The 18946-nt window shown below is 44.4% G+C and overlaps 1 protein-coding gene across 2 annotated transcripts; it reads right to left on the reverse strand.

Moving 5' to 3' along the window:
- Window positions 1–544: 544 nt before the first annotated feature.
- Sirt5 (sirtuin 5) lies at window positions 545–18494 on the reverse strand. Of its 2 annotated transcripts, none has more exons than XM_048348448.1 (9): window positions 18435–18494; window positions 14146–14293; window positions 13535–13668; window positions 11622–11847; window positions 8808–8895; window positions 7644–7697; window positions 5515–5638; window positions 3632–3747; window positions 545–749 (listed from the first exon to the last, which is right to left on the reverse strand). In XM_048348448.1, the coding sequence occupies exons 2-9, from the start codon at window positions 14258–14260 to the stop codon at window positions 674–676; spliced, it is 933 nt and encodes a 310-aa protein (XP_048204405.1). In that variant the 5' UTR covers window positions 14261–14293; window positions 18435–18494; the 3' UTR covers window positions 545–673. The 2 variants fall into 2 exon arrangements, with proteins under 2 accessions (XP_048204405.1, XP_048204404.1); XM_048348447.1 differs by lacking the exon at window positions 18435–18494 and adding an exon at window positions 16594–16617.
- Window positions 18495–18946: the final 452 nt, after the last annotated feature.

Genomic DNA, 18946 nt, shown 5'->3' on the forward strand with positions numbered 1-18946 from the left:
CATCACTCCTTACTTCCCCCTGGCTGCCAAGCAACCAGAGCTAAGGTAGGCTGCTGTGCTCACCTGGCACAAACCCATATTTGTACTGTTCTGTTTTCTTACCTGGATTTTCCACCTTTTGTTACTTTCCTGTTCTATGAGTTCTTGTCCTCAGATTATCCCATTTTTTGAGGTAAGGCAAAGATTGAAAAGAGAAAGCCCCAACAGGCACATTTAGGGGAACCATTCTATAATAAATGACCTACAGAAGAGAAGGAATTAACTGTTCACCAAACTGTACCAAAAAAGTCAGAATTAAATACCAGCTGGGGCTTTCCTCTATTTCTATCTTTGGCAAAAAAAGCAAGAAATACAACCCAGGATCATTAACAACTTTTTTAAAGACAATCTAATTACAAATTTTTCCCTCTCAATAACTGACCAAAACATCAAACATAAGAACTTGTATTTCAGTTCAAACCAAGTAAGATGTGTTAACTTCACACATGTCTGGCTTCTTCTAAATAAATGCCTTTGCCACAACTATTCTAAGCCAATCATTCATCAACAGGTTGAATTCCCACCAGGTATCAGGATATGTTTAGGTCTTCCGTATTCAGCTTCAGCATCCACAAGAACGTTCTGCGGTGGCCTAGTTCTCAGATACACTATCGTTTTTCCTTCCACGGGACACTTAAGGAACAGTTTCCATTTCATGAGGAGCCAGGGCTTCAGGAAGGGTAGTCCCACAGGGGCCCTGGAAGTGAAACCTGAACAGAAGGACAAGATGATGCAGTTAGGAGCAACATGTTAGCAATATGAATGGCTACCTGCAGAATTTCTTCATTACATCCAAACTTACAAATATGCTGTCTAGAATTTGTTGTTGGTGGTGGTACTGGGACTTGAACTCGGGGCCTGGGTGCAGTCCTAGAGCTTTTGTGTTCAGAGCTAGCACTCAACCACTTAAAGCTACAGCTCCACTTCTAACTTTTTAGTGGTTAATTCTCCAGTTAAGAGGCTGATGCTGGCTCTGAACTTTGATTCTGAGTTCTTAGCCTCTTAAGGATCCAGGATTATAAGCATGAGGAACGAGCACCTGGTGGTGTCTATAATTTCTGTGCTAATTTTTTTTCTTTTCCTTTTTTTTTGGGGGGGGGGTGTAACTAGGTTCTTCAAAAGTAGCTGCAGCCCTACTACACACTCCTGCCATGCCTTCCACCTGACATACATGGGCTCTAAGTCCTCACTACTTGCTCTTTCCCTCTTTTTCTAATTAGAGTCACTGTGGTGGTTGTGAAGTGGTATTTCATTGTAGCTTTCATTTGTATATCCTACTGACTAGTGATGTTGAATGTCATTGTAATAAGCTTATTGATTATATGTACATATTTGGAGAAATGTCTTCAACTTTTTTGGCTAGTCTTAACTACATTATCTGTTTTAGTTTTAAGAGTTCTTTATATAGTCTATATAGAAATCTATCAACTATTAAAAATATTTTCTATATTGTACTCATACATTGACATGTTGAATTAATACCAGAGATAATTTTAAAAGGAAAAGTTTTTTCTCCAATTTTGTAGGTGGATTTTCACTCTACTGATGGCTTCTATTGACGTACAAAAGTGTTAAACTTTGATAAAAACCAATTTACTCATTTTTCTTCTGGTACTCATGCTTTTGGTATCATGTGTAAGAAAGTTTTAGGTAACACAGGGTCACAAAGACTTACTCATTTGTTTTCTTTCTAAGGATTTTATAGTTTTAGCTCTTAAGTTCAGGTCTATGACCCATTTTGAGTTAATTTTGGTGTGTGTTGTGGCAAAGGGTCTGACTCCAGTTGAATGAAGCTACCCAGCACCATAATTGAAAAGCCCACTGAGCCATTTTCCCCGTCTCTGCAAAAACCCTCTGACCACAAATATGAGGGTTTTTGTTTTTTACTAGACAGTTCTGTTCTACTGGTTTTATATATCCATCCTTACACCAAGTGCCACACTGCCTTGGTTAAATAACTGCAGTAAGTTTTGAAATGTCTTGGTGTGATTTTGTTCTTTTTGCTTTGACGGAAAAGTCCCTTTAATTTTCTTATGAATTTTGGGATTGCCTGTCTATTTCTGAAAAAAAAAAAACTAGTTATAATTTTGATAGGGATTGTTGAGCCTCTCTTGGAGAATATTGTCATCTTAATATGAAGTAGTCCAGTTCATGAATATGGGATGTATTTCTATTTAGTATTCTTTCTTTCAATAATGTTTTGTACTATAGAGCATAAATTTTGCATAGGAGACTTTTTTTTTTTTTCAGTCCTGAGGCTTGAGCTCAAGGCCTGGGCTCTGTCCATTAGCATCTTTTGCTCAAGGTCAGCACTCTATCACTTGAGCCATAGCACCACTTCCAGCTTTTTCTGTTTATGTGGTACTGTTTATGTGGGAATCGAACCCAGAGCTTCATGCATGCAAGGCAAGCACTCTACCATTAAGCCACATTCCCAGTCTTGAGAGACATTTTTTTAGAGAACTTTTTTTGAGCGGTGGAGGGAATGACATTGTCCAAAAAGAAATGTACCATTTACCTGATTTGCATAACTGTAACCCCTCTGTACATCATCTTTATAATAACAATAAAATATTTTTAAAAAGAAAAATTAGTGTTTTTACCACTTACAAACAAATGATGAATTATGGACTAGGTAGCTAATTACATGAATGCATAAGAAAGACCAGTACCAAAGTCAACTGAGTCACCTTAAGAGGAGGCTACTTAAGTGCCTGTGGCACATATTTTATCCCAGTGCCAACTCATCACATCCTGGATGTACAGGAGAATCTCTAGGAAAGAAGCTAAGAGCAATCACCATGTCAAGGCAAACTTCAGTTGGCATCACGATCACAGGAATTGGAGCCCAGTCACGGACTTTAAAAAAAAAACAATCCGCCAACATGAAAAGCCTTTGATTAAGGACCCAAAGTACTATTAAAATATCACTGGGTATTATAATCTAGAAGGAAATTTAGCTAGCAAGCAAGGATTAAATATAAACCAAGGGCCAAGGCATAACATGGGATCTAGAATTCCTGAGAGGTTCTTGGGAATCAAACTGAAGACAAATTTACCTGGTGAAGAGAGGTTTTCCTGTGTCATTTGTCAGGCTTCCCAGCCAAGGGCTACTTGCCTGTATGTAAAAGGTCATTACCAAATGCAGCTTACAATATAAACTGCAAGGAAAATCTAAGAAACAAAGATCTTTCAAAAGGAAACAAAAGGGGCTGGGATATGGCCTAGTGGTAAAGCGCTTGCATAGCATACATGAAGCCCTGGGTTTGATTCCTCAGCACCACATAAATAGAAAAAGCCAGAAGTGGCCCCTGTGGCTCAAGTGGTAGAGTGCTAGCCTTGAGCAAAAAGAAGCCAGGGACAGTGGTCACGCCCTGAGTTCAAGCCCCAGTTCTGACAAACAAACAAGAAACAAAAGCCTGTGGCATACCCTATATTGAGACAGCCTTCAGAGCTATGAAGCAAAATCCTCTCTCGTTCCTTTCTCCTGTCCCTACCTTTCCTAAAAATTAGGACCGCCGGTAAGGTCTGCTGTGGTGATGCGTCCAAGCGTGCCCTCCACCTCCCGTTGCCCAGCTTTGCATCCGTGTACCTGAATGTGTTTGTGGCTGGGGTGGTCTCCGTGTTAAACTCAGCCACTGGAACTCCCCTAGCAGCCACTTGTGGGGCAAACAAAGCAGCTGGGTAGACCACAGACGAAGTCCCCACCTGCAAAACAGCACATGGGGATGAGTGACCGCAGTATGTGTGGGGAGACTTTCTGAGAAGGTTCTTTTCAGAAAACCTTCCATAAATCCAGGCAGGACTGTGGCTGCTGTGAGAGCAAGGCTAAGCTGGATGAGACACTGGGGGTGGGGTGGGGGGTGTTCCACACGTGCGAGCTGAGCAGCAACCTTGAAACCTATTGTAGAATAGGTTCTGTGATACAGAAAGGAGAGTTACAGGAGTGGACAGAGCAGGGTGAGGAAATACTGTTTATGTTTCTGATCTTGGAAGTTATGAAAATGATCCATGTTCTTTCCCTAACTTAGAAAATGTAACAACAAGGGCTGGGGATATGGCCTAGTGGCAAGAGTGCTTGCCTCGTATACATGAGGCCCTGGGTTCAATTCCCCAGCACCACATATACAGAAAATGGCCAGAAGTGGCACTGTGGCTCAAGTGGCAGAGTGCTAGCCTTGAGCAAAAAGCCAGGGACAGTGCTCAGGCCCTGAGTCCAAGCCCCAGGATTGCCCCCCCACACACACAAAAAAGAAAAGAAAATGTAACAACAAAAGGTATGCATGTTACCCATAATTCTACTACCCCACAGTAAATAGTTAATTTTGGTAGGGAGGCAGTCCTGGGGTTTGAACCTAGGACCTCACACTTAATCACTTAATAGGCAGGTGTTATGCCACTTGAGTTACGTCTCCTAAGCGCTCTCTCTCGCTCTCTCTCTCTCTCTCTCTCTCTCTCTCTCTCTCTCTCTCTCTCTCTCTCTCTCTCTCTCTCTCTCTCTTTCTCTCTCTCTCTCTTTCTTTTTGGTCAGTCCTGGGACTGGAGCTCAAGGCCTGGCCACTGTCTCTAAGCTTCTTTTGCTCAAGGTTAGTACTCTGCCACTTGAGCCACAGCACCAATTCTGGCCTTTTCTGTTTGTGTGGTAGTAAGGAATTGAACCCAGGGCTGTATGCATGCCAGGTAAGCACTTGAAGTGATATAAATAATCTGTTACTATACTAACGTTACACAAATGTATTCCCAATATTATTCAATATTAATGTCATTGTTCAATGTGAAACTTTCTCAAATGACCTTTGCTCTGTATTGTGTAGCTCCCCCCCCCCCCCCCAGCTACATCCTGTTTGTCACCAGATGGCTAGATGGTTTCCATTATGGTCAAGATGCCCTGACTGGTTTGAAACCAGTTTCTGGACATTCCTCAAAAGTAATGAAACCAGTTTCGGGATATTTCTGGAAAGTAATGAACTGGTTCCTGGATACTTCTCAAAATTAATGGGCCACTACAATTAGGAATTCCTGTGGATTTTGGGTTTAAAAGCAGCCTTCTGAGATGGCTCGGGGCTGCCTCTTGAGATCCCCATCTCTAGTGCAGTCCTGGCATGCCAGTACTTTCTCACTCAATAAAATTCTTTTCATCCCAGATTGTCACCCGAGTGGTCTCACTGATCATGAATTTCTGGACACTCTACCATTAAGCCACATTCCCAGCCCTCTTGCTCTATTTTCTTTAGTTATTTTTCAAACAGGGTCTTACATGTTTGTACAGGCTGCCCTGCTCTATAATAGTCCTCCTATTTATGCCTCCTGCATAGCTGGGGTCACAGGCTTGTACCACCACACCCAGCTTATGATCTGAGTTAAAAAGAAAGAAGAGAAGGAAGGAGAGGAGGAAGGGAAGGGAAGTGAAGGAAGGGAAGCAACAACAAACCCCATTGCTTCAGAGAATCCTGAGGACAGAAGGGTATGACCTACCACTAGACACAAGTCACAGAGTGCAAGCTCTCTGTCCACCTCCTCCAGAATGGCAGGATCCAGGTTTTCTCCAAACCACACTACATGAGGTCGCAGCAAGCCCCCGCACCCTGCCTCCTCACACCTGGAAGACAGCAATTGTGAATCACCCTTAGCTGCTTGGCAGAAGACGCAGGGAAGGCTGGGGGCTGCCCAAACCATTCAAGTGAGCCACCTCTGGTTATAACCCCACCCCATCCCCCCCCCCCCACACACACCTCACTCATGGGAACCTGCCAAGTGTAATTTCCCCAGTAAGTTTTCATCTTTCTGCCCACCCAGTGGTATAGACAAGGAGTCAGCTGAGATGGACTGCTCTTTCCAGGAGCTTTGCCTTGTAAATTACAAAACAGTTCTGGGAAGAACATTGGCCTGGGATCTGCCTTCAAAACTTACAGAACCCCTAAAATCTTCAATGACCCCTTCTACTTTCTGGCTGATTCACTCCTTTCTTGGGACCTGTGCCTGTGGCCAGTTTTTCAGCGCTCATAACTGCAGGCGCTTGTCTTCTGCCTTCTCCTCAAGCTCACCCCCCCCCCCAACATACCATTAGCCTAGTAATAATCTCCTACTCAGGAACCCAGAGAACTATTATTTCAGATTTCAATTAGTAATGAGTTCAGTAATGAAAATCCTAAGAAAAACACCAAAGGGTCTGTGACGAAATAAAGCAGTGAACTAGCAACACTGTATGGGCACTTCTAAGAAAGCAGCAATGCATTTTAGTCTGCTGAACCTTCTGAGAAATCCTGTAACAAAGCAAATGTGTTTTAACTCTTCCACGTTTCTTAGGCCATGTAACATCTTTTCTTTTTGAAGAAATGCTTTTGGCATGGTATGTACTATGAAGCTCTGAACACTGTTGGAAGCACTGTTTCAATGACTAGATTTGAAAAATTGAAATCAAAATCCTTTTTTTTTCTGGAACTGGGGAATACACTCCAGGGCCTTGTGCAAGGATTCTACCATTTGAGCTATGCCCTGGGCTCTTTTATTTTTACTTTGATTTTGAAAGAGGGTCTGTTCTTACTTTTACCCAGGCTAGACTCAATTTTGTTATCCTTTTACCTCACCTTCTATGCCCAGCTTCTTTTCTTTAGTCTACAAAAATGGTTTGGTGAAGCATTTTTGTCCTTGAAAAACCTTTGAATGCTTCCCTAGCCCTGGACTAATAATATTGAGGATGAGGAGAATGGAAAAGAGGAGGAGGAAGCGAAGGAGGAGGAGAAGAGAAGGGGGAGGGGAAGGGGGGAGGGAGAAGGGGAGGGAGAAGGGGAAGTGGAAGGGGAAGAGAGGGGGAGAAAGGGAGGAAGAGGGGGAAGGGAAGGGGAGGAGAAGGAAGAAGGAGGAGGAGACAGGACAAAGACAACAGCAGATACTATTTACTGGCAAAGTTCAAGATGTAGCCTTATACTTTTTAAAATCTAGATAATGGACTGTCACATAGCTCCAGAACTCAAATAATCTATCAAAACACTAAGCATAAGGGGAAGAAGCTGAGTGCAAGGGCATTTGTTTGTAATCCCAGTTACAGAGGGATGAAGTAGTAAGATCACAAGGTCAGAACTCTGGGGCTAGCCTGAGCAATACAGGAAGGCTCTGTCTCAAAAAGAACACACACACACACACAGTACACACACACACACACACACACACACACACACACACACACGGTGTGGGACTAGATAAAAGATGTTCCTTGACAGACATATAGTGTGTATGCCTATAATCTCAGCTAACCAGGAGGCAGACACAGAGGATTGCAGTTCAAGACTAACCTTGGGCAAAAGTTAGCAAGACTTCATCTCAAAAACAATCCAGGCATAATGATGCATGCCTGTCGCTCCAGCTACTTGGGAGAGGTAGGTAAATCACATTGGGAGGTCATGTTGGGCAAAAGCACAAGACCCTATCTGAAGAACGAAAGGACTGGGGCATGGCTTATGTGGCAGAGTGCTTGCCTAGCAAATGTGAGGCTAAATCCAAACCCCAGTAGTGCAAAAATACAAGTAACTAATAAATATTTACATCTTGATTATTTTCTTCTTTTGCAATCGGTAACACTAAATATAAAGTTTTTTTTTACCCACCTGGGCAGTTTCTCAACTGGGATGCCAGCATCTCGGGTTTCAGGATCTGGAGCACTGAAGTATTAGAAAAGAAGGAGGGTCATTGATATGTATAATCAAAGAATGAAGCTTCTCTCTTTGGCAGAACTCCTTCTGCATGCTCACAAGGAAGAGAGCTAGGAGGAGAGGCTTCAAATAATGGCCAGTGGCTTTCACTCCAGAGGGATCTTGGGGGGTGGGGGGAGACCTGGAATGACCTGGCTTGCTAAGGAGGAGTGTTGTGACTCATCTTACACAAGTTTCAGCATCATTTGGCTCATCTGCAATTATGTCATATTCACTCATCATTTACAGAATTTATACTACACTGTTGCTGGGTGCCAGTGGCTCACGCCTGTAATCCTAGCTACTCAGGAGGCTGAGATCTGAGCACCATGGTTGGAAGCCAGCCAGGGGAAGAAAGACTATAAGACTCTTACCTCCCATAATCTACTCAGAAAAAAAGCCGGAAATGACACTGTGGCTCAAGTGGTAGAGCACTACTAGGCTTGAGCGCAAAGAGACTCAGGGATAGAGCCCAGGCTCTGGGTTCAAGCCCTGGAATCAGGAAAAAAAAAAAAAAAAAGAATTTGTACTACACTAAAATGGCCCGGTAAACTTTTCCCAATATTCTGAGCTCACAATTTTTCCTACTTATAATAATACATACTCAGTATAGAAATGTTGGAAAGAAAAAATAGATTTATCCAGGGATCAAGGGTATGGCTTAATAGGAGAGCAAGTCACTGGAGTGTTCAAGGCTTGATCTGGGTTTGATCCCCAGCAAGACACACACACACACACACACGCACACACACACACACAATCATCCATAACCCCTTCACTTCTGATACCAATAGTAATATAATACTTTGTTGTTGTTTTTTTCTGAGCTTTTAACCACCATATAGATGCATAAACATGAAGTGTATATTTAAAAAGTTGGGATCATACTGTATCATTTACTATCCTGTTGTTTGTATTTCACACTGTAAATTGTGAGTCAAATATTTATTTTATCAATTGTCTATAGTCCAGTCTTATTTCTCATACATATTCACAGGAATTTTCAATGAATGTTTAATTTCTTGCTATCTATGTTGCACTTAGAGGAGAAAATGACATATTGTCATGATGCATAATTACCCTTTTCCTGATAAAGCTGGACAAATAGGACTGTTGTAATTCTCAGCCACAACTCCACAAGAGGTGCATCGAGTTTTAAATAAGGTTCCTGAAAAACACATGTTAAGTTCAGAACTTTGTATAATCAAGAGCAACTGTTATTATGTCTAATTGAGTTTTTATCCACTCCTCTTAGCAAATGGGTCTAGCTTAGGAATCATGGGAAATACAAATGCCAGTAGATTAAAAGGGCTTCCTTGTCTGGAGGAGAAAACAAGTAGCTGTAGGATTAACGTGGCTTGGAGTGATGTTCAGGTAGGCCTAAAGTAGTCAACAGGGAAGAGGCATCTCCACTTAACACTTACGGTATGATTAACTAAGTATGTGATTTTGAAGGGTCAGTGACCTACAGTATGTTTCTAAAACCTTCGCTTTAAAGTAATGAAGCTTTAATGTTTACATAAAATTAAATAACTGATGAAAAGAGGGATAAGCCAAATGGTTCACACTTGTAATACCAGCTACTCTGAAGACAGAGATAGAAGGATCTTGGTCCAAGGTTAGTCCTGGCAAAAACATGAGACTCTATCTGAAAAACTAACTAAAGATCAAAGACATAGGGATATATCTCTATTGGTAGAGCACTGGCTGAGAAAACATCAGGTGCTAAGTTCAAACCTCAGTACCATCAAAAACTGCATACAAACATACATACATGTATGTTTTGAAACTAAGTTTTAAAATTATTTTTAGTTGATGTATAATTATATGTATAGGGTGCAGCATGGCAATTTGATACACGTATACAACTTTTAATGATCAGGTGAGGGTAATTAGCATTTCTATCATATATATTTCCATTTCTTTGTGTTTGGAGTTTATATAAACAAAGGGTTTTTGTTTGTTTGTTTTAAAGTATTTGGAGTTTGAACTCAGGGCTTTGAGCTTGCTTACTCATGGCTGGTGCTCTACTGCTTGAGCCATGCCTCCAGCCCTGCTTTCTGCTAGTTATTTTGGTTTTTTTTTTTGTTTTGTTTTGTTTTGTTTTTTTTTTGGCCAGCCCTGGGCCTTGGACTCAGGGCCTGAGCACTGTCCCTGGCTTCCTTTTGCTCAAGGCTAGCACTCTGCCACTTGAGCCACAGCGCCACTTCTGGCCGTTTTCTGTATATGTGGTGCTGGGGAATCGAACCCAGGGCCTCATGTATACGAGGCAAGCTCTCTTGCCACTAGGCCATATCCCCAGCCCCTCTGCTAGTTATTTTGGAGATGAAGTCCAGTGAACTTCTCTGTCCAGGCTAGCTTGAAACTACAATCCTCCAAATGTCCTAAGTAACTAAGATTACAGATGTGAGCCACTAGCACCTGGCCATTAGTAAGTTTTAGCAAGTCCTTTCTATAAGTGTAGAACAACAAATAAAGGATAATAAAATTGCATATCATAGTTAGAGCAGATTTTTTTTTTTTAGTTTTTGGCCAGGCCTGAGGCTTGAACTCAGGGTCTGAGCACTGTCCTTGAGCTTTTTTTTTTTTTGCTCAAGGCTAACACTTTACCACTTGAGCCACAGCGCCACTTCAGCTTTTTCTGTTTATGTGGTACTGAGGAATGGAACCCAGGGCATGCTAGACAAGCGCACTACCGCTAAGCCACATTCCCAGCCCTGGGCACATTATCTTATTCTTAAGTATTACATTAAGAACTTGCTGTGTTTATCTACTTAGAAACAGGGTCCTGCTATATTGCACAGGCTGGCCCCAATTCCTAGGCCCAACTGATCATCTTGCCTCAGCCTTCTAAGCAGCAGGGATTAAAGGCATGTACCACCACATTGTGAGAAAAATTCTTTTCTATCAAAGTGGATTACTTAAAAGCTTCTGCTTTGGCCTAGTGGCTTGGCTCTTGTTGATGATTCTGTTAAGACAATATCAGCAAGAATAAGAAAAAATGAGAACAACTTTGAAGTATGATTTTTTTTAAGGTTTTGTCCTTTTTTTTTAAAAGATGGAATTAAGATACAACTTAGAAGACACACCTCAGACAGTTCAAGAAATGGTTAGGGTGTGCATATGTTTTGAGATTGTGAACTGTTAATCTTATGTCAAAGTCACCTAATGTAAATACACCTTACTTTCTTCAAACTAGCCAATGACGAGATTGTGAACCTGAGCTCAACCAATCTGAACAGAGGGCCAGGCAGCTGCATTAGGGATAAATATGGGAGCAGGCTGCCTGTTTTGTGTGTTTGCTTGCCAGATTTTTGACTGCTAGTACACCCTTCTGCAGAAGTAAATTTTGCATTGCTGAGACAATTATTTTTGTGTCTATTGTTGTGACTCCAGTGTTTCTCAGATGTTACATCTGTAACTACACACAGCTCAGAATGCACCCTAAAAGTGAGAGCATCTTCAATTTAATGAAATGAAAAGGTTTCTTTTTACCCAAGTTACAAGAAAGTTCTCATCCTTTGCAACCAAAATGAACTCTAACCAAGCCACCCAAATGGTTTACCCAGAGTCTTCAAAGAGCTCTGTAAATAGGCATTATCATCCTTGGTGCATGTGTGAGGATCAACATGGCAGAGACCCTGGGTTAACAGGTTGCTAACTGTTCTTGGGACACAGCAAGGTCCAAGTGAACAGTGCTGCCCAGTCTACCTAACGCAAAAACAGGTGTTAAACTCTCAGGTGCTGAACAGGTGGGCCATACCGGAGGCCAAACTGCTTCCCACGGGGCGATCTTGCTAAAGCCAGGCCGGGCACGGGGAGCAGGATTTGGTGAGTGGGGGTGGCCAGGGCAGCCCGGGGTTCAGATGCCAGGGGGTGCAGATGTCCCCTCACCGTGGATTTCCAGGAGGTTCTGGGTGCCAGCCTTGCGGTGCAGCTCGTCAATGTTCTGGGTGATGACCACGACCCGCCGGCCCTGGGGGCGCAGACGGGCCTCGCACTCGGCCACGGCCAGGTGCCCGGGGTTGGGCTCCTTGCTCCGCATCACCTCGCGCCGGTAGTGGTAGAACTCCCACACCCGCGAGGGGTTGTGGGCGAAGGCCTGGGGAGTTGCCAAGTCCTGGGAGGCAGAGGCAGGGTTGGGCTGGGTAGCGGGGTGGGAAGAGGGGGAGCAGCAGCCTAGGCCCAATCCTGGGGTGAATCTGAGGCCTGGGAGAGGTCCATCTCCAGTCCTCCATTTCAAAATGGGGTCACAGTCACCCATCAAACGAGAAACAGCAAGGAAAGCCAGGAGGGAAGACATTGCTTGCGGCTGAATGTGCCTCTTTATATATAGCCCCCAAATATATAGAGGTCAATCTCATTTTGAAATATACCCAGGAAAAAGGTATGATAAAATGTCCTATTGAGGCCCTGCCAGCATAGCTAAGAAACCCAGTTTTTATAACTATAAAGAGCTCTACAAACACACACACACACACACAACACATACACACTACACATATACATTCCTATATACAATTACACATGCCTCACACACAACTACACGTAAAATCACATATACACTTACATTCCTATAAACAGCTACATATATCTCACATATAAAATTATACATACTTTCCTGTATACAGCCACACACACAACTACATACACATGCATTCCAGCACACAACTATACACATTACTCACAGACACAATTGCATATATACAGTAACACTGAAAAATATACATACACATGCATGCATGTATACACAACAGTACATACATACAACTGTTCATACTTGCATACATATTTATATAGAATTCCACCTACATGTTTATATACATACACACAACTACAGACACAATACTGACAAGTATACAACTGCACATATACAACCAAATATACATATACTTACAAACTACAAATGCATACAATTTACATATGAAACATGTATTTACCCAACTATATACACAGTATACATATATAAATGACATGTACATACAAGTGCACATATGTGTAATTACAAACCTATACACCTATATATACACAATTCACATATGTATACTTGTACATTTCTAAATATAACCACATACACAAATTACATTCAACCAAATGTACACTTATATGCATGTGCATGCACAACTACACACATACATACAGCTACACATACACCTGTAAAAGCAGAATATAATAGGGCAACAGAATATAAAATAAAGTACAGCTCCTTTTCTAGGAGGGATAAATGTCATTCATGGCAAAAAAAAAAAAAAAAAAAGCCTAGGGGCGGCTGGGTAGGGCACAAGGAAATCCTTAGAGTGGGCAAGATAGAATATTCTACATCTTGCTTATGAGGGTGCATGCACTTCTCAAAAATCAGCAAAATGAGGCTGGGAGCTGGTGATTGCACCTGTAATCCTAGCTATTCAGGATGCTGAGATCAGAGGATTGTGGTTCAAAGCCATTTGGGGGAGAGGAAAGTCCATGAGACTCTTATCTCCAATTACCACCAAAAAGCTGGAAATGGAGGTGTGGATCAAGTGTTAGAGTGCTAGCCTTGAGCAATGAAGCTCAGGGACAGCGCCCAGGCCCTGAGTACAAGCCCTAGGACTGGCACACATGCTTATGTACGCGCTCACGTGCACACACACACACAAGCACACACACCTTGCCAAAGTGAGCATCAACACATATTGCATCCTATCCTATATAAATCCTGCTGTGATAATTTTCAAAAGAAGTGTGGTGTGTGTCATGGGTATGCATCGTACTAGAGTCAGTTATAGTTTCATTAAAAAGAGTTTTTACTGTTCGGGAAACTTACTAACCTGAGCTTGCCATTTTCTCCAATAGCCTCCAGCTCCTCTGAAAGTTGGAACCCCACTTTCAGCACTAATGCCAGCCCCTGAAATGATGGCTATGTGCTTTGCCTTTGCAAAACACTTCCGAAAGTCTGCCATACCTAGATAGAGAATAAGATCTGTATGAATTCAGTGGCACATTTGGACATTCATATCCCATATCAACTGTATGTATTTTGGATCCTGACCTTGTACAAAGTTACACTTTCAGATATTCTAGTAAAAATCGTTCCTGTCCCAGTTGTTCATAGCCGGCTGGGTGAATGCATGTTGTGGGTTTGGGGATCATGAGGAAGCAGAAGCTGGGTCACCATCTGCTTGGAACCTCAGCTCTGCCTCCATCTCAGTGAAACTGCTTGCCTTTCTCTATGCTTGGTTTCCTTGGACTTAGCTTGAGTCCATTAAGAGAGAAACTCCAGCCTTGTTTAGAAAGAACTTGCTTGGAAGACAAGAGACCACAGTGTCTCAAAAGTCATCCCGGACACTTACTTCAATCTAGGCATCCCCCCTGGGACTGTAGGAGTACTCAGGGCTTCACATTCCACTGGAGAGGAGATGAAGGACTAAGAATAACTTACTTGAACTTGGACGAGCCATCGTTAAGTAAAGCTTGCTTTGGGAGGAGGACAAAGGCTTCAGTCCACAGCACAAGGGGAAAATGAGTCTGCTCTGGGCAATCTGAAGAGGTCGCATCCGGTTTTCTTAGCAGTACAAATACCAGGTAGGCTTTAGAAAAATCACAAAACAACATAGAAACAATCGTAACATATTCAAGTATGTGTTTGAATATATGCACACACATGGTACATCTGTCTCATAATAGGAATTCTTACTGGAATAATAGGAATTCTTAGTGGAATGCCTTTTATGTGTCAGTTTTTCCTGTGATATAGAGTCCTGATGTGTATGTGTATGTGTGTGTGTGTGTGTGTGTGTGTGTGCGTGCATGTATGTGCCAGTATGGGGGCTTGAACTCAGGACCTGGGCTCAGGACCAGTGCTCCTTGACTTACAATGAATTTATATCCCAAATAACCTCATTGTAGGCTGGAAATACAGCTAATCAAAATGTATTTAAGTAAAGCTCATTGGCTCAAGCCTGTAATCTTAGCTACTTGAGAGGTAGAGATTGAGGGATTATGGTTGGAGGCTAGACTGGTCAACATGAAGTTTGTAGGGGTAAGGGAGAAGGGCAGTAGCTGGCTGTAGTGGCTAGCCCCTGTCATCCACAGAGACATGAGGAAGCTCGTGGAGAATCACAGCCCACAGGGCACTGGTGGCTCACATCTGTAATCCTAGCTACTTGGGAGGCTGAGATCTGATGATCGTGGTTTGAAGCCAAAGTGGACAGGAAAGTCTATGAGACTGTAATAGTCAACGAAACAGCAAAATTCAGGAAGTGGAACTGTGGCTCTCAAGTAATACAGCACTAGCCTTGAGCAAAAAACAGACAAACAAAACACCTCAGAGACAGTGTCCAGGCCCTGAGTTCAAGCCTTAGGACTAGCACTTAAAAAACGAAACCCCAACTAGTTAAAAGCATGGTTTGAATAGTATAGCACCTGCCTAGCAAGCATGAGGCCCCGAGTTCAATTCCCAGTATCACCACTGCCCTTGACCCCAAAATGAATTTAATATATTTAACCTGCAGAACATCCTAGCTTAACTTAGCCTAATTTAAATGTACTCAGACTACATACAGCTGGTCTCAATCATCTAATATGAAGCCTATTTTATAGTAAAGTATTGACTAGGTCTTGTGACTTATTGAACACTGTAGTAAACATGAGAAACAGCAGCATGGCAAAGCTGAAAAAGTCTTCAGTGAAATGATTACAACTTGGGGACTGTGTGCAAGTATGAATATTATGATGGGCACTCCATTCACAGGTGCTTGGATGGAGACTAGCAATGTACACCTCTGGGTATGTCTATGAGGGACAGAGTGTCAGGGTCCTGACCTGATCAATTGTTTTCATATTGGAACTGTTGATCCTCCAGGGAGGAGGCATTCAAGAGAGAGGAGGCATCTACCTAGTTCTTGGGTACCAGGTTTGTGCCACTGTCACCAAAAAAAGAATTTTAGAATTCATGGAGGTTCTAAAGAAAGCCCAAGAAAGTTAATTAGCAAAGCAGAGCAAAGCAAGGACATGGGTGTGCGCACATCTGATGGGGCACAATATATGCTCTGAGCTCAGGGGTGTTTATGGTGAAAAGTGGGTGGAGGGTTGGCTCAAATTCACCTGTGTTTCCCTTTGTTCTGGACACCTGGTACATTCCATCGTTCTTGCTCTTACACTGTTTGACATTATATTCATTGGTGCCAGATACATCGTCTTGCTAGCATACTAAATTTGGGGATAAACAAAGGATGGCTTTCATTACATGCTCCTTTTAGGCCAGGTGCCCCAGACAGACATACTTTTGCTGGTACTGATATCTGAACTCAGGTCCTTGGCCTTGCATAGCTGACACCTTACCACTTGAGTCACACTCCAACTCTGCTTTTTGCCAATGAATTGAAGATGAATCTTTCTGACTTTTTCTGCCTGGGTTAGCTTTGAACTGCAATCCTCTAGGCTGCAGCCTCCTAACTAGGTAGGACGACAGGCATGAGCCACCAGCCCAGGGCTAGGTGCCCTTCCTTAAGATGATTTTGTTTTCTCTGACTTTCTTGTAAACAGTTTTGTGATCATTTTTATCCCCTCAGAAGGTCTTTCTTTAAAATATCCTCACCTAGTTCCTACAGTATACTAATTATTTGGGCAAAGGTAGAGGATGATGGCTTTCCCTTTGTTCTCTTTCTTCTACACATCACAATTTAATGTGGTGGTGTAAAGCTTAGGGCAAAGTCGTGCCCATGTGCTTCTCATCAAGCTGTTCCTTACAGTGTTCATCTGATTCCTGGCTCCCATGTTTCCCGTGCCTCCTTTTCTTCATCTATGGTGCCAGATGGATGGGTCATCTATGCACTTCCAGAAGGTGTTAGGACTCTGGAAGGTGGGCCTGGTTGGAGGAAGTAGTTCCCTGAGCCATCATTTCCCCGCCCCTTCCGGTTGTGGCTCTGAGCTTCCAGTCGACCTCCTCCCACACACGCTTCTGCTATCTTGATGGTCTGCCTCACCATAGACCCAGAAACTCTGAGCCAAGTGAGTTACAGCTGTCGTTTAGCCACAGTGTGATGCAAAAGTAAATACTCCTCACAACCACTGGTAACAGCTTTTTATGATACTCATCCTCTTTTCAATGTGTGTTGTGTTCTCAAGCCTCCCTCCTGTGCAGTGGCTCTCAGTGTGGTGCTGGGGCCAGTAGTAGCATCTCCTGAGAGAGTGTAAGAAACGCTGAGCCCAGGCTCCACCCCAGAACAGCGTCGGATACTCCGGGCCGAGCCTGCAACCCAGTTACAGGTAATTCTAATGGCTACTCAATCAAGCCTGTAAGTCATTGCCTTAGAGGCTTGGAAAGGATTCAAAACGAGACTATAGGAAAGGCTGGTGCTTTAAAAAAAAAATGTACAGAACCCTAACACCTCTCTAAACGTTTGGTCAAAGCGAATTACTAAGAGATACCAGGCAAACCCAAATTGAGAGACACTCTCTAACATAACTGGCCAGTACTCTTCCACATAGTATCAAGCTTGTGAAAGAAAAAGCCTGGGAAACTGCCTCCGTGAAGGACATAACTGATCACAATGTGTGATCCTGGACTGGGTCCAAGACCTGGAAAGGGGTGATAGGGAGAGAGCGGGGAAAAGCTGAATGTCTGTTAACTTGGTACGTAGTAGTGTGTATGGGCATGTCGACATAGATTAAATGCTATGGTTTAGATGGCTGAATTCCAGTTAGGTAAGATGGAGGGCAAATGGAGAAAATAGTATATGGGAACGAACTCTTATTGTTGCAACTTTTCTCATATATAAAAATTTCAAAGTTGGACTGGTGGCTCACGCCTGTAATCCTAACTACTTAGGAGGCTGAGATCTGAGGATCATGGTTCTAAGGCAGCCCATGCGACTCATCTCCAATTACCCACCAGGAAACCGGAAGTGGAGCTGTAGCTCAAAGGTAGAGAGCTAGCCTTGTCCAAAAGAACTCAGGGACAGGGACTGGCAAATCTCCAAAGTCCAGCCACTACCCCAGCTCATCTGAGAAACACCTGCTCCTCTGCTTCCAGCCCCAGGTGCCCTTCCCACCCTCCAGGCTGGAGGCCGATGCCCAACCCGCAGCCCTCCCAAGGCCTTACCCCAGCCTTTCCCTCACCAAGTCAGAGAATCCCGACCTTCAAAGTGGGTCCAGAGTCTGCTCCCTCCCCCCACCATCCTCCCTTCCCTTCGGCCCTCCCACCGTTCCCTCCCCTTCCCCATCGCCCCTCCCATCGTCCCTCCCCTTCCCCCTCTCCCCACTCACCGTCCCAGCCCCCGCCCCCTGCTCCCATTCACTGACCCCCTCCGCCCGCCTTTTCTCCAAAGCAGTGGCGGGGGAGCGTGCGGGAACGGGGTCTCGCGGCCTGCAGGACCCCCGACTCCGCCCTAAGTCTTCCCACCCTGAGTCCCGCCCCTCCCGGGGACCCTGCGGCCCTTCCAAACTCCTCGGGGAGATCCGAGTCCCTAGGGGAGCTCGGCCCGAGTCCACCCAGAAAGCGGGGCCAGCCATCCCCACCACCTCCCGCGCCCGGTCGCCCCCTCGTCAGTACCCACTGCCCCCCTCCCTTAGCCCCCCCTCCAGCCTCCGGCGTCCCCGGTGCCGCGCATGCACACTGCAGGGGGTGCCCCGGGCCCGCCGGAGGGCGGGGGGGGGGCGCCGTGGGGACCTCCCCAGCCCGAGTCTAACAGGCCTCGGAGCTCGGACCCCGCGAGGGCAGAGACGCACCTGCGAGGCGGGTCCTGAGCGCGGGCGACGGGGAAGGACGCGGAGGGCGCGCGGAGGAGCAGTTCGGCGTCGCGTCTGGGCCTGGCTGCAGCGCCCCCTGCCGGTGCCCAGGCGCGGAGTCCGGGACGAAGGGCGGCACCGAACGCTGTGCTTCCCCGCCGCACACAGCTGGGGAGCACAACAGCACTGCGAAGATGAGGATCCTTTCCCCCACCGAAATGTGGGGGCACCAGGCTAGACACCCAGACTTGCGAAACCCTGTGGCGGGGCTCCTTGCCCCGCCGAAGGCCGCCGTACCTCTTGGCGTTTAGTAATGCTTTGTGTAATATAATAGTATATATTGCAAAGCCCTATGCATCACCCACCGCGTGTCGTGGTCCCTAGTGTATTACAGCAGCACACGTGTGACAGATGCCAGGGTGTCTTCACGCCTGCATGTGGTGCCCAGTGTATTACAGCAGCACACGTGTGTGATTTGAAGCCACGTGTGTCTTCACATCCTCATGCTACCC

This window comes from Perognathus longimembris, chromosome 6, assembly GCF_023159225.1.
Source record: "Perognathus longimembris pacificus isolate PPM17 chromosome 6, ASM2315922v1, whole genome shotgun sequence".
NCBI classification, from domain to species: domain Eukaryota; kingdom Metazoa; phylum Chordata; class Mammalia; order Rodentia; family Heteromyidae; genus Perognathus; species Perognathus longimembris.

Bases quoted from the DNA above. Each gene is read 5' to 3' on its own strand.
- Sirt5 (XM_048348448.1), bottom strand. From the start codon at position 14,260: ATGCGACCTCTTCAGATTGCCCAGAGCAGACTCATTTTCCCCTTGTGC. The intron at 13,669-14,145 runs GTAAGTTATTCT...TTCTCTATCTAG, and splicing joins GATGGCTCGTCCAAGTTCAA to GTATGGCAGACTTTCGGAAG. The intron at 8,896-11,621 runs GTGAGGGGACAT...TGTGTTTTTCAG, and splicing joins GAACCTCCTGGAAATCCACG to GAACCTTATTTAAAACTCGA.